Source organism: Natator depressus, chromosome 2, assembly GCF_965152275.1.
Source record: "Natator depressus isolate rNatDep1 chromosome 2, rNatDep2.hap1, whole genome shotgun sequence".
Taxonomy (NCBI): domain Eukaryota; kingdom Metazoa; phylum Chordata; order Testudines; family Cheloniidae; genus Natator; species Natator depressus.
In genome coordinates, this window is record NC_134235.1 from 186,655,961 (window position 1) to 186,671,231 (window position 15,271).

The window sequence follows — 15,271 nt, forward strand, 5'->3', positions numbered from 1 at the left end:
AATTGTTTTTCTTCAAAAACCTAATTCCAAATTCATCAGGTATGAGATGAGGTGGTTACATGTTTTAAAAATATTAGTTTTACAGAGGTTCATTTTTAAAGAAAAACAAATTTGCCATCATTCATTTTTTTTCTCTTAACTTTGACGACAGAAAAAGTTGTTGCTTTTTTGAGGAAATGGCTAAAAAAGTGAATCTTACATTTCATTAGCTTCTTGCATTTCATTTTAGATAGGTTTAAATGACCAAGACATGTAAAATTTAGGCATACATTGCTTCAGAAGGCAAGAAAAGCAGAATAATTCGGGATTGTGGTGTTTTTGTTTTGGTTTTTTTGCTTTCTAATGTTTTTCAAAGAATGCTTTTTTGATTTTTAAATATGATTTAACACTGGACATTTATATTGCTAAATGAAAGCAGAGGTAGGCGTAGTAAAGGCACATTATCATAGAAGGGCATTTTGGAGATGAAAATAGGAGTTGAAGTTGATAGGTGATCTTTCTGTAGTGACACTTTGTTACGTGTCTTGCTGATGATGTAAAGTCAAATGCTCAGGTGTTTTTATGTGTGTGTGTTTTCCCTTTTCTTTGTTTGTCTTGTTTGTTGTGGTAAAATGCTCTGGTTTACAAAATCAGTGATTATTGTCAACTGGTAGTCGCTTGCATTTTGGAAAGTGATCATGTGTGTGTTTAATCCAGCATAAAGTTTATGGTATAGTTTAAAAATTCTTTTTTATAATAGACTTCAGTGGAACTGGGAACCAGAATTTAGTAGCACTTATGAACGTGCCTTGGAAAGAGAGAACACACACTTAGTTGAGGGCAAAATATAACTTCAGTTTTGAGCATCACATTTCAGTTTTGAACCTCTTTTTACATGCAAGAAAAGTGTAAAGATTTTATTAATGATAACTTTTTTATGTCAGCTGTAACCTGCAGAATATTTCTGACCTGACGCATGGTATTGTTTAATCCCAACATGCTTTGAAGCAGACGGTCCAGGAAAGGTGCTCTCTTATTGCCATTTGGACACATGGTGTGCTCTATTATACTTCCGTTTAATGAGTATTTGGAAAGGTATGACCATTGACACATCAGGGATTTTGGCACTTACCAAAAAACAAAACAAAAACCAGCCTTCTTGGTTGTTTTTTTTAAATACTTGATAGCAAAATAAGAGTCTAGACTCACTGGTATACTTTAACACCATGTTTCAGTTTTCTTAAGTTAAGTGTTACTCAAGCCGAAAAATACATTGTGCGTTTCTAAAATATTTGACTAAGCAACTGAGATTTTGTTCCTTTACAACATTAAAAAAATTTTTATCCCCAAAATGCCACAGTAAGCATTATTTCAGACCTGTTAGGTATGACATATTTGCCACAAGCTAAGTGGTAGTTTTAAATAGGATTCTTTATTTTAAATAAGTCATCTCATTACATGCTGACATTTTGCTTACATTAAAACTGAAAAATGAGGTATTACACAGTATTATATGGTTGACTTGAACAGCTGTTTTCCCTCAGGTAAGACCAGGAAAACTGTCTATATACACTCTATTTTCAATTCTGCTTATCATTATTTTCATTTCATTTAACCTGCACGTTAGTTCTTGCTTTGAACTCCAATAAATGCTTCTTGCTGTCCAGGACTATTTTATGGGATTTGGGTAAGCATGTTTTCAAATAGTAGCTTTTGGTGTGGAAAGGTTATGTTGTACTCAATTCATTCCATAGAAAAGGAGTGAAGTGATGTATATTGGATTTTATAAAAGGAGTGTTCTCTAGCAACTTCATCTATACTAGTACTGTATGAAATGATAGCCAATACCACATTCTTTGGAATGGGAAGCACTTACTGGTTATAGTTTATGCTAGCGGTGGGAAATACCTTAGGAGATGCTTTATATCCTAGATATTTTGTCGTTAACATATCAGAATCTTCGTAAAATAATATTTGGCTATTTTTCACACTAGTGAGTTTACTTTCTAATATGTATTTTCTAAATATATCATGTCAGATATGATAAATTTAACCTGATTCGGTCAAAGTGGGGTGGATATACTAATTTTGCATAACTTAGTTGTGTATGGTTTCAGAGTAGCAGCCGTGTTAGTCTGTATTCGCAAAAAGAAAAGGAGGACTTGTGGCACCTTAGAGACTAACAAATTTATTTGAGCATAAGCTTTCGTGAGCTACTGAATGCATCCGATGAAGTGAGCTGTAGCTCACGAAAGCTTATGCTCAAATAAATTTGTTAGTCTCTAAGGTGCCACAAGTACTCCTTTTCTAATTTGTGTATGAAAGTGAAAATTAAAGGCCCAATCTGGCAAACCCTTCCCCAAAATTAATGGGATTATATCCATGAGTACAAGCTTACAGGATCATACTTTTCTTATGCCTGATTTGAGTTTGTATTAAACTACAATTGTATTCAGTTTAAAATTGTGCACAGTGTTTGGAGAGGTTAGGTCTTGTTCAGTAGATACAGAAACAGGAAGTCAGGATATGAGACCTTGCAGGAGTTCTTTGAGTCAACCATAAATCAAGTGGTAACTCCAATTAATAATAAAGCAAAACGCCTAAAAAAGGGGAAGTTTGGCCATTATTTTGTTATGTATACCTTAAGAACAGTATGAGAATGTCAACTGATCACATTCTAGAAGAAAGATTTATACTAAAGTGTGGTACAGCTCTAACTCTGAAATATTTCAATCATCTGATTCATCTTGCCCACTCAAAGTTCAATTTCAAAATGTGTGTTGAAATGGAGCACCTTTTGAGGAAGTGGTGATCCAGCTAATAAATTCACATTGCTTTGGGGATTTATTCCTGTTTCATTAACTTATAAAATGTTTCTTTAGGTTTAACCTCAATAGTATATATTGTTGTGTTCATATATGTTGTTACTAGCTGTACAAATTCACTTATGAGGATAGGCCATTTCAAAACAAATGTATTTGAAATTAAGACCTTGTCCATTAAATATGCTTTAAAAAGTCAGCAAGATTAATGTAAATACTGATTGAGGCACTGACAGATTTCAAAACAATTTAGAGACAGGGAGGCTTAAATTATATAGAATTCAACTCTGGTGTTCAGTAGTATTTTGTGTAGGAGAATGACCTGGTAAAGTTTATTAAGTTCTTTGCCTTATTATTTAACGTGACTCATTAGTTATGCTGTATTGTTTAGGATCACATACTCGTTCAGATTGGCAATGCACACACACGTGGTTTTTGTTTAAAATAAAACTCTAGGTTGTAGGACCCTTCCATTCACTAGAATATAGTACATGTAAAACCAGCTAACTAACCTACTTAAAAGTACCAGTAAGAAGATCTCTTAAAAGCCTACTAATTCTCTAATCGCTGTAGTATTTTTTTTTCTTTTCCTTGAGTTACTAGTATGGGACCTGATCTTGTGAGGTGCTGAGTACCCTCGGCTCACATTAGTTTCAAATCACTCTGCACCTTGTAAGGTCAGCCCATAGGTTAAAATCCTTCTTAAGTGGCAAAAATAAATGTAGAGGTTTCATGAAAAATCCATTTTGTGCATAGCAGAGAAGCACACAGGTTTGTATAGATTGCCATCTCTGTTCAAGAAGGGCTCAGATTAGAACAGTCTCATGTTGCTAGCAAGGATCACGGTGGATTGGCCCCACGAGCATGGATGTACCTATACAGGTCCTTTGTACTAAGTTTGACTTAAACCATTTGTAATAGTCCCTTACTTTAAATAATACTAAATCTGAATTGTTCTGTATTTTTAAAAAGGGAAATGGACAGTTAAACCTCTAAAACAAACGTAGCATAAGAAAATGAATGTGACTGGGGAAAAAAATATACATTGCTCTGTGTAATGTTCTTTTCCTGCAATGTAAATTGACAGAATAAATTATTGTACATTATAAGTGCTTAAACTTACTTCAAGATGAAAGGCAACTTTTTCTTCTGTATAAAAAGTATTACAGGCAATGTGTAAATCAAAATATTATGTCCAGAAAGGCTATAGGGCAAGTTGCTCTGGTAAAGCAATTCAAAGGTCTCCATTCCATTCTTCACAGTGCAAAAAGATCTGATGGAAGAGCCATGGTAGACCTCAAAGCACTAAACACATACATTGCCTCCATTGTGAAACTAGAAGAATTTCCTTTACATTAGCCAGTGTAAGAGAAGGATTTTTCAGACCTCCATGAGTAAAGAATACTTTCATATTCCAGTTCAACACACTGGAAATTTAAGATTAATCAGAACACTATTCTTTAGTCTGTCCATGTTTCCTGTAAATTCATTTAGGGCCCCAATCCTGCAAAAATTTGAGCGTTTGTTCAAAGTGATATATATGCATAAGGAAACAATTGGATTACAATTGAGAGCAGAAAGTAGGTGAGTGCGGTATGCTACTGCATTGCATAAATTATTAAACATGGGAAACGTTATCCCATAGTACAAGCAGCACTTGCTGAAAACAAGTCTTCTAGTACATACTGGAGTAAACGATTATTCCTGGAGTGCTGCCCCTTAAATATATACACTTGGTGAAATTGCTTTTTGATTTTTACTTTTTGAGAGTACAGTTTACAGCAGAGTAGATAGTTCGTGTCTAAACAATTGGCTTTCTGGATGAAATATTTGAGGTGGATGTTCAGTTTCATGACGCATGGGATTATGCTGCTTGATTAAAGTTGACAGGACCATTTTCTTTGATACTGGTTTCTTCAGATGTTGAATTTTGGTTTTTATTAATGCATTTCTGCTGCTGAAGAATTATGTCCCAGTTTCTCTGTGTGGTCACTGTTCACTTATCATGAGACGTAGTTGCTTTGGAGTTTGGTTATTTACTAGGTCCATCTTCCTGCTAGAGATGCCAGAAGTGGCCTACTTACACTGCAATAATAGATAATGTAATTTAAAGAGAAGAATAGAATTTCTACAGAACATACATGTGAGACTTCAAGTATTCCCACTTCTGATTCTTTTAAGTTACAAATTCACAGATATTTTTCTGACATTGCTGCAGAACAAAAATAAACTCTGAGATATTCAAGCTAATAAAAATTTAAGAATTATATACTGAACTTAGTTCTGCTTGCAATAATAAATTAAGGTGGAAACTTGCTGTGATAAGCTTTAAAAATTTCTCAGATATATGGTATCTGATGTAAGCTTTGTGATTTTGAAGACATGTTCCATGTTTGACTAGTTTTGTTGTAGTTTTACGATTTTGAAATTGATGTCAAATTAATTTGTATAATAATGTGAACTATGAATGTTTGCAGAGTAAGTAGTTTTCTCACTAGTTTTAATGCTATGATTTTTTATAAGCAAGAATGTAAGCAGAAGTTCCCCTCATCCAAACCATGTGTGTAAAAATACTCATACAAATACAAGACTTTAAAGTTTTTTATCTACGCATTTTCTCTTAGAAGCCTCTGGACAATTGAACTAGTAGGATTATGACATCACAGGTAACTAATGAGAGAAAATTGAGCAAACGAGTTGGGAAAGGGATTTTTAATCAGACTGTTAAATTTTCTTGTCTGTATTTTATTAACAACTTGTTTTAGAATAGATGTAAATCTTTTATATTAGAAACCATCACAGGCAAGAACTGCTCTTTTGAGTGTACTTTACAGTGCTGAGCATACAATTGGCTCTAAACAAATAACCCACTCCTGGCAAAATGTTGGGAGAAAGGATCTCTTTGTGGAAGCTTCAGCACTCTACCTGTTCAACTAAGTGATAAGAGGGCCCTCCGGTTCTCTTGTAGTCTTAGTCTTCCAGCAAAAACAGGGAGAATAAGACTTGATTGTCCTGATATTTGTAAAATAAAAAAATATCAGGAAAAATATTAACCCAATACCACCACCACCTCCGTGTACACATGTACACAACACTTTCAGGGCTTCTCTATACAGCAGAAAGGGCAAAGGGAAACATTGGTTTGTGCAAGCTACCTTTTAACTGAAAGCTGCTTGATTTAGAACATTTATTTAAATTAAACTTAGCCATCTTTGAATTTCATTATCATTTTATTGCACGGTATTTGTAGAATCTATAAAATGTATATTAAAAATCTATTTCTGATTTGCAAACATTGCTCCCCATATATCAGCAAATTCAGATTGGATGGCTGTTCCTATGTGTGCAGCAACTTAATGTGAACTTTAAGACAAATGTTAACAAGTGTAGGTCTGGCATATGAGCCCTTTGTCTTAATACATGTCACTCTTAGTGCTATATATGAAATGTCTTAAAATAACACCAATATTTACCAATAGATAGTTGTGTGTGCTAAATGATTGTATATCATACAGGTGGCTTGTACATCAAATCGCTTAACAGTTGACTCCACCTCGTGTCACTGACCAGATTTATTTCTTATTTTAACTAAAACTGTATTAAAGGCTTTTGTTTTTGTTTGTAAAGTGGGCTCTTTTTTTTAAATACAGGTTGAACCTCTCTAGTTCAGCACCTTCGGGACCTGACTGGTGCCGAACCAGAGAATTTGCCGAACCACGGGAGGTCAATGTAGAGTGCCCGTGGGTCTCCATACGTGCAGGAAGTAGGGGTGTGGGAGGTCCTGCAGCACACTCAGGCTTTGCGCCCAGCATGGCCCCCCGCCCAGGGGCTCCGCTGCCACCCGGGGTCCCAGCCCCAGGTTCTCCCCCTTCCTCCTGGAGCTTGAATGCCAGGAACCAGCTGTTTGCGGCACTCCAGAAGCGCTAGGAGGGAGGAGGAGGAGTTGGTAAGCGTGGGGCTGCTGGCTCGCGAGAGGCGTGGGGGGAGGAGGGCAGAAGGGGTAGCTTGGCGCCGTTGGATGCTCCGCACCCACTAACATTTCCCTGTGAGTGCGCCAGTCCCGGAGCAGACACGGAGCCAGCACCTATGCTGGACCACAGATGTTTCTAGACCAGAGAGTGCTGGATTAGAGAGGTTCAACCTGTACCTGTAAAACCCCTAAGTCAGCAAGTATTCTTCTTTTAGTTGCCTGAATTAAACTGGAAATTTCCCATGTGATTTCACTTCCATCTTTTAGTGCTTATTGAAAATGTTTCTACTGTACAAGCTATAACAGCATGACATATACTAGTGTTAGATTGAGAAGAAATCTATATCTACTCTACTGATAATTACTACCAATAGGGGTACTGCTTCATGTTATCATGTATTGTTAAATTGAGCCAAATTATTTTAACTCTGTGGGAGTAGCTGCTTTGTACGTGTTGGGAAAGAGAGGGTTGGTGGGATTGTTAAAATCACTCTTTTTAAGGCCCACTTCGGTGGAGCATGTGCCTAAATTTAGGCACATAAGTAGTCCATTGACTTCAGTGGAACAGCTCTTATGCTGAAAGATAGGCGTGTGCTTAACCGCCTTCATCCACCAGGGCCAAGTATGACTTTATGTTGTCTGCTTAAGTTAGGTTTCGACAGTGAATTTTTGCAACTCCTTATACCAATAATAAAAAATCCGTTACTGTGTAGATTGTTGCCAAGCAATATTGTGAGCTGCTGGATATTTTTTCCCCTGAAGGCTCTGAATAGTGCATGCCTGTACTTGTAATGACTACATTTAAATGAGCACATCTCTTAATGTTTTTTTTCAAGTTAATGTAATTGAAATTTTATCCTCTTTATGTCTTGCAGACATCTGCAGGTCATATAAATGATCATTGGAATACATTGAGGAGAAAATACACTTAGTGCATATGATTTTTTTTTTTCAGAGACCTGCCTGTTTAATGCAGAAGTCAGATGTTAGACAGAACATTTTTATACTTAAGACTAAAGTGCATTATATTCCGACTGTAGCTAAATTGCTGCATCTGGCCATACAGTAGATGGTAAATCTACACAACATTCACAAATTTTATCATTAACACAGAATTCAGTCTTAACTCCGGATTCCCCAGCATGAGGGGAAAATGTAAAAAGTTGTCAGTGTTTGTAAAGGGGGAAGGCAGCATTCACAGTTCTCCTCACTTAAAGGTTATATTGAGATCTCTCTTTATTGATTGAGGAAAAGGTAGTGTGTATATTTTCAGGCTAAAATGGTGCACCCTTTTGGTCCAAAAGCTTCTGGATGGTAAAATATTGCAGGTTAAACAATTATTTTACTATTCTTCTAGTTTCCTCGTTGGTAAAAACCATTGATACTTCATTTGAAATCTGACCACATGATCTTTGAGCTGTGTGTAAAATTATCATTCAGGTTAGAGAAGATTAAGGAAAGAACCACAAGGAATATTTAATTTCTAGACCATATTTCTTGAATCAGTCCAGATCTGATCATTTAGACATTTTTGAAGTATTTTCATTGTTGCTTAGACCTACATTTTCAAAACTTGATTTTTATGTGATAAGTGTTTTGTAGTTTGGGAAGCAAAATGTTGTTTTGTTCACTGCAAGGCTCATCATAGCAAGACTTGAGCCTCTCCAGTCTCTTGCTTGAGTTGCAAAGTGTAGTTTTTGAGTTGAGTTTAGATTTTTCTTCCTTTCTGCTTCTAAACTCAATTGGTTGGTGACAACTTAATTTACAGTATTTTGAGATGAGGACCAGTACAGCAAGAAACCTTAGTGTATGTTGATGAAATTAATCTTTTGCCTAGCTGACTCTCCTCCACTGCCTCTTTCTCCCAAAAGCAGCGCAAGTAATATAATATAATCAATGAAGATTTTAGAATATGTTTTGGTTGATGAGCTTTACTTAAGGTGAAAGATTGGGAGCCTAATTGGACCTCTAGTTACTGTTGCCAGAATCTTTATTTGCTTGGTAATCTATTTGAAAGCAAATTTACTTTGGCTTTGTTTATTTTCAGAATTGGTAAAGGATTTCAAGGAGTCATGAAAAGATGGGGATTTAAAGGCCAACCGGCCAGCCATGGCCAGACTAAAACACACAGAAGACCTGGGGCAATATCCAATACTGTAAGTAGTTGAACTTCATTTATCTCATTTTAGATACTCTTCACCACCATTCTTTGGAGCAAAACTTAGTGCAGGGGAGAGAGCTGTGTGTTTTAAAACAAAACATTTTATAGTATTTAGACATGCTAGAACAGACCAGTTATCCTTCTAGTCTAGTGTCCTGTCTGACAGTACCAGATGCTTCAGAGAAAGGTACAAACAGATACATAGACAATATATGGAATAACATGTCCATAGAAGTTTCTTTCTAACCTGAGGTAGTAATGTTTTGCTTATATTTTGGTACATGAAGATTAATATTTTATAATTTTTTTAATTTGGCTAATAGATATTACTAAACATTATATTTCATAATAAAGTAGGGAGAAATAAAATCCACTCTTAAATCAATTCTAAGAGGGATCTGAAATCTCTTTATAATTTCATTTATGTAACCATTGTCACAAGCCAAACATTTTGATGTTAGATTGGAAGGGTTTGGGCATTTTGCTTTATCTTCCAAAGATCCAGCTGGTATTTTGTTGACTTGAAGGGTTTACAGTGGAATTTTATCTAGCTTCTTGAACTTAACTAGCTTGTGTAGTCCTTATTTAACAACTCTTTCAAACTATAGCATTCAATGCTAAAATAAAGTGTGCTGTGATTTCTTTACATGCTTCCTTATTATTAAGAAGTCCATTCCCTAGATAGGTGGTCTGGACTTTACAGTTAGACGCTTCTAATTAAAATTACTGTAAAACTTATATTTATCTAGTATAGAAACCTTGGACCTGTGAAGTTTGCACATTATTGGGACTAAACTAGGTGTTATATAAACAGTTGTATTATCTGAATGCCAGGGAACCAGAGCTGGCACCAACAAAGCCAGTGTACTGAGACCTGATTATGTCGTCTTTTTTAAAAATTTCCTGGGGTGATTTTTAAAAAAATGTCCAAAAGAATGGATGAAATGATTAATGACACTTGAGAAAACTTCAGGAACAAAATGATACTGTGCTGCACAAGACAGGCTGCATAAGACTATAGAAACAACTAGTAGTGATCTCCATTCCAGCTGCAAATTGGGCTGCTAAGCTCTACTTCTGGCATTTTTTTTCGTATAATGCTGGAAAATTTGATTTTTCTGGCCATATAACACTTTGTTTAGCAGCTGGTACTAATCATTAAGGAACCTGAAGTAACTCTTGTGTAGGTATTCTGAATTTCATCTGGGTTTGTGCCATTTGTAATTTCATGAAACAAATAGAACTAGACTAGGAAACTAAGAAGTAAAGGGGGAAGATAAGATGACCAGGGCAAAATAATGTCCATGATGTTGGATCATATCCATATGGACCGTTTTTACTGTGGGTTTCATTTTAGTGTTGAGTACAGGAACATCCCCCATTAGCCTTACTGCAGTTGATTCTCTGGGTTCATGGCTTTGACACAAGTTAAAGAAAAAGAAACACTACAAATGCACATGGGAAGGAAGCAGCAGAGAATCCTAGATGATGGTATGGAAGTAGAGACAGCCTTCATTTTGAAAACATACCTTCCTATTAAAAGGAAAAGAAACTAAGGGTAAGATTCTCTGCTGCACATCTAGAAGACGAAGACCAGAATTCGGACTAGGGTGAAGTGGGCTAAAGTGACTTTAAGCCATTTTTGCGCCCTCCTGATCCTAGGCTGCTGAAGGGTCTTGGAATGGGCCACATGGTAATTTAGAGAGCCTTGAAAAGCAGTCTACAGCAACCTCCCTGAGCTGTGCTATGGGAGGCAGTGCTGCATGCCGCAGCCCTCCTCTGGCACACCCCCTGCTCCAGGATTTATCAAAGGGGCCTTGGATAATAGCTTGTGGCAGGGGAATCCTCTTTTTTTTTTTTAGAGGGCTTTTAGAGCTCTTACCCCTTTTTGACCATTTTATCTGATGTAAAGGTGCAGGAGTGAGGATGTCACCTCAGATCTGTAAACAGCTTTGTCAAGGCTGGAACACCCTGAATTGTTTCAGTGTAACTTGACAATGTATTTGTACGTTGCACAGGAAGTCTCAGCTTGCCATGATACAGTGAGTCTAAACTATTTCCGATAACACAGAAACTTTGGGCACCAGTAGGAAGCATTTACAAATGCGAATCAGTAATGGAGATCTTCAACACTGCAAATACCATCTTTAAGATTCCTCTTGGTGTCAATTTGTCCAATATGTGAAACAGTCTACATTAACAAATGTAGCTTTCTCTATTTGAATTTGTAATCTACCTTCCTTATCTCCATGAACTTTGCCAGGAAGCTTTATAATTGCTACCCCTTTCAGTTTGCAATAGTACCTTTTGTAACTATGTAATTTTTGGCCCTATTTTGATACAGAATGCTGGCAAAGTTTTCCGTGGAACGAAAATGCCTGGGAAAATGGGGAATGTCTACAGGACCGCTTTTGGATTAAAGGTGAGTTCTAAATATAGTAGTCACGTGTGGAGAGAGTTCACTCTATTTCAGTCAGATAATGAGGCTTGGCAGCTGCTAGAACACCATGTTATGCTGACAGGTACTGGTGACTGCTTGGAGCACAAACCTCTTTCAGATTGGGTGTGAACGCCTCCTTTAATTGCCATAACTGTCAGGATGAGTTAATCAGAAGCCCCATCAAAGTCTATATCTATACTACCACTCTTGTCTGTATGACTTATGTTGCTAATGGGTGTAAAAAACACACCCTGAGCGACATAAGTTTCACCAACAGAAGCGCCGGTGTGGACAGTGCTATGTTGGCGGGAGAGCTTCTCCCACCAACATAGCTACCGCTGCTCATTGGGGGTGGTTTAATTATGTCAACCAGAGAGCTCTCTGCCCTCGGCATAGAGCAGCTACATGAGAGGTCTAAAAGTGGCACAGCTGCATTGGTACAGATTTGCCGCTGTAAGCTCTCTACTGTAGGCATGGCCTAAGCCAAAAAAGAATGTGAACCCATCCAGATGTTTTTGCTGAGTATCGTTTTTTTGCGGAGAGGCGAGGGGAAAAGGGAGGCAGAACACCTAGAAACTGAGAACACCTGAATGGAGAGGCAGAGCAGCTGAAAACACAGCGTCTAACCCTGGAAGAAATGTGGGGAGAGGTTTTTGGGTGTTGGTGCTGTGAACAAACGAAGCTGTTTTCTGCTATTTGATTCTTTCTGCATTCAGTGACACAGGATTTTGTGCATTCTTTATAAATAAAACTTCATCAAAGAAATACCTCACTATCACCAATTTCTACTCACACCTGGAACATCCCTGGGGTCCCAGTCTTTGACTAGCTGCTTGGGTTGAAAAGGGGGAACACTCCACAGTGCAATATCACATTTCAGTCAGAACCCAAACTAGGCCAGCATAACTGGACCATGAAAGAGAGAGCCAAAAAGGCCCAAACAGCATGTGTCCATCCTCATCTTGTAACTTAAAAAGAAGGCATCTGCTCTGCTCCCACATGTGCACGCATCCTAAGGGCTTGGGTTTTGGAGGTGGGATGGGAGTTATAGATGAGGCTTTATCACATATGGTATATGCCTCACTGTCTTTCTGCAAGGTGGGCAGGAAAAGTACTTTTTGGAAGGTTACCAGCTGACTTCTTAGAGCCTGTGCCAGCTCTAGTTCGGATCCAGGCCAGGTCAGCAGTGCAATAAGTTCTTACAATCTGGTGGCTGCCCTGTTCGCTGCCCTGTATCAAATGAGGTTATCATCCCAGTCCAGTTCCTGATGCACACATGTTCACAGCACTAAATGGGAATGAAGACACGCTTACCGATACAGGTGACCTCTTTAGATAGTACAAGAAACATTTTAGTGCTGTGGTGGGAGGAAGTTTGTGCTGCTGCTATCTGGTTGGTGGATAAGTAGAGAACTTATATTTTCAGGGTGTTCAATTCAGCACTTTCACAAGTACTTAAAAAATTAGCAGCTGTTTGCAGTAACATTTCCATGACAAAAAGAAAAGGAGTACTTGTGGCACCTTAGAGACTAATAAATTTATTTGAGCATAAGCTTTCGTGAGCTACAGCTCATTTCATCGTAGCTCACGAAAGCTTATGCTCAAATAAATTTGTTAGTCGCTAGGGTGCCACAAGTACTCCTTTTCTTTTTGCGAATGCAGACTAACATGGCTGCTATTCTGCAACATTTCCATGACACTTGCTTATCCTGCTAATTTGTCCCACAAGGTTTTGCTATAGCTCTCACTATAGTGGGAAGAGAGACTGAAGTAAAATTGTGATTGCTAGATCAAGATCTGAGCTTCAAGGGCTGATTGAAGTCGGCAGACAGGCTCCTATTGACTTATGGTTCAAGCCTCAAATGTATTTGAGAGGTGCCAGCTCAAAGTTGAGTTTGATTCAAATGTTGGGGCAAATTTAGGACAAATAACATAAAAGGCTCAGTCACACCTCTTCTCCCCAGAGTCCCAACTTCTGCTAACACATTTGTGCTTCATTTTGCCATTGAACATGGGCATATTTATGCCTTTTGCATCCATACACAATATATTATAAAATATATTCCTACATTGCATAAGCATCCCAATTGCGGAGCTATATTTTGTGCCACAATGGCTTACATTTACCAACTTTTAACTGGCTATAAATAGTAAATTGAATAAATCCTGAAACCATAATAAAATGCAGAGGTTTCCATTTTTTTTAATCCTGCAGGTGTGGAGGATCAACACAAAGAACAACATTATTTACGTAAATGGTTCTGTCCCAGGTCACAAAAATTGTTTGGTAAAGGTACGTTTGTTTCTCAAGTTCTTTCATTTATCAAATAACTATTCATAATCTTGACATTATTTTATGTGGTCTACATTTTCTCCTGTTTGAAAGTTGATTTGTAGTGGAAAATAGTTGTTTTTGCTCTTTATTTGTTTAGGATCTGATCTTGCACCTTTGAATCCAATGGGAGCAAGATTAGGACTGGGATGGGGAATAATCAGTAGAGATAATGATGAGGCCCTTATTCAGATTTGTTTTTGCTTTGTAATGGAAATGCCTATCGATGTTTAGCCTTCAGTACATTAACATACCTTGAATATGATTCTGTAATAGGTACCTTCAGTCTAGTGCATTTCTGTTTATCACTATTAAACTGAGCCACTGGATTTGTTGGTGAGCTTTTCAAAGTACCTGCTCTGAGAGCTGTACTGATCATGAAGGAACAGAAGTGCGGTTGACATCTGGTGTCTTGACCATACATGGCAGGAGTTGGAATGCTACCTTTTTGTCTTTCTCCAGCACTGCTTTCTGAAAGGTGAAACTGGGGCAGCTAGTGGTCATGGGATGTTTTTTTTTCTGTTAACATGCACAGAATATTGCCATTTTCTGCAGCATTTAAGGAAATGATCTCAAACTCCCATGAAATCTTCTCGGGATTCATAGGTTCCAAGGCCAGACGGGACCATTGTGATCGTCTAGTCTGACCTCCCATAATAGTTGAAACATGTGTATTTCAAGTATGCATACGTAATTCTAGAAGCCATAATAGTGAAATAAAAGACAAGGCATAGGCAAGTCAGAAACCAACTGGCTCTAAGGACTCTTTCAAAATAGACTTGTCTTACTGCCTTTCTTTCCAACATTGCCTAAGCATATTGTAAATAGGTACTTGCAAATATCTACTACCTGCAGGAAGTTAAGCCAGTTCCTCTGAGTTGGAGTAGATACCCAAAGACTCTCAATACCTTGTTATGCCTATACAGGGGTAAAACACCCACAGCTGTCCTGGGTTGGCTGACTCAGGATCACAGTGCTCTAGCTGCAGGGCTAAAAAATCAGTGTGTAGACAGTCAGGCTTTCGCTGGAGCCTGAGCTCTGAGGCCCTCCACCCTGAAAGGGTCCCAGAGCTTAGGCTTCGGCCCAAGACCAAATGTCTATACAATGATTTTTTTTTTTTTTTTTTTTTTTTTTCAGCCCCAGAGCCTGAGCCGTGCAAACCCAAGTCATCTGACCTGGGCCAGCTGCAGGTGTTTTATTTCTGTGTAGACATATCCTTTAAGATCAGTGACCAGAGAGACAGCAATAACAATTGGACAGATTGCCAAGTGTTAGTTGTGAAATATATACTTAAAATGCATCAGGACAGGGGAAATTAAATTATCCACCTCTTGAAAATCTCTAAGTTAATAGTTCAGAAGGTTTGAATATTGTGATTAAGAAGTTCATGTTTCTGGTATATGTTCTATTACAGACACTGAGTTTGTGATATGTACTGCACCGTTTGTGGAACAGCATTATAGACTTTTTTGCTTGCTTTAATAAAACAAACAAAAAAACCCTCACTTTAGAAGGGAAATGTTTCATTTTCTGTGGGGGGGAGAGGGGAGAATAACTTCACATCACA

The 15,271-nt window shown here is 37.7% G+C and overlaps 1 protein-coding gene across 2 annotated transcripts in view; it reads left to right on the plus strand.

The window, feature by feature from the left end:
- Positions 1-15,271, plus strand: part of MRPL3 (mitochondrial ribosomal protein L3) — a 61,065-nt gene that overhangs the window by 22,502 nt on the left and 23,292 nt on the right. For both annotated transcript variants that reach the window (XR_012637871.1, XM_074943285.1), the window contains exons 7-9: positions 8,819-8,927; positions 11,277-11,354; positions 13,588-13,665. Coding sequence is in view for 1 of the 2 variants with exons in the window: in XM_074943285.1 (XP_074799386.1) it covers positions 8,819-8,927; positions 11,277-11,354; positions 13,588-13,665 (265 nt within the window). In the remaining variant the exon portion in view is untranslated. The remainder of the gene's footprint in view (positions 1-8,818; positions 8,928-11,276; positions 11,355-13,587; positions 13,666-15,271) is intronic.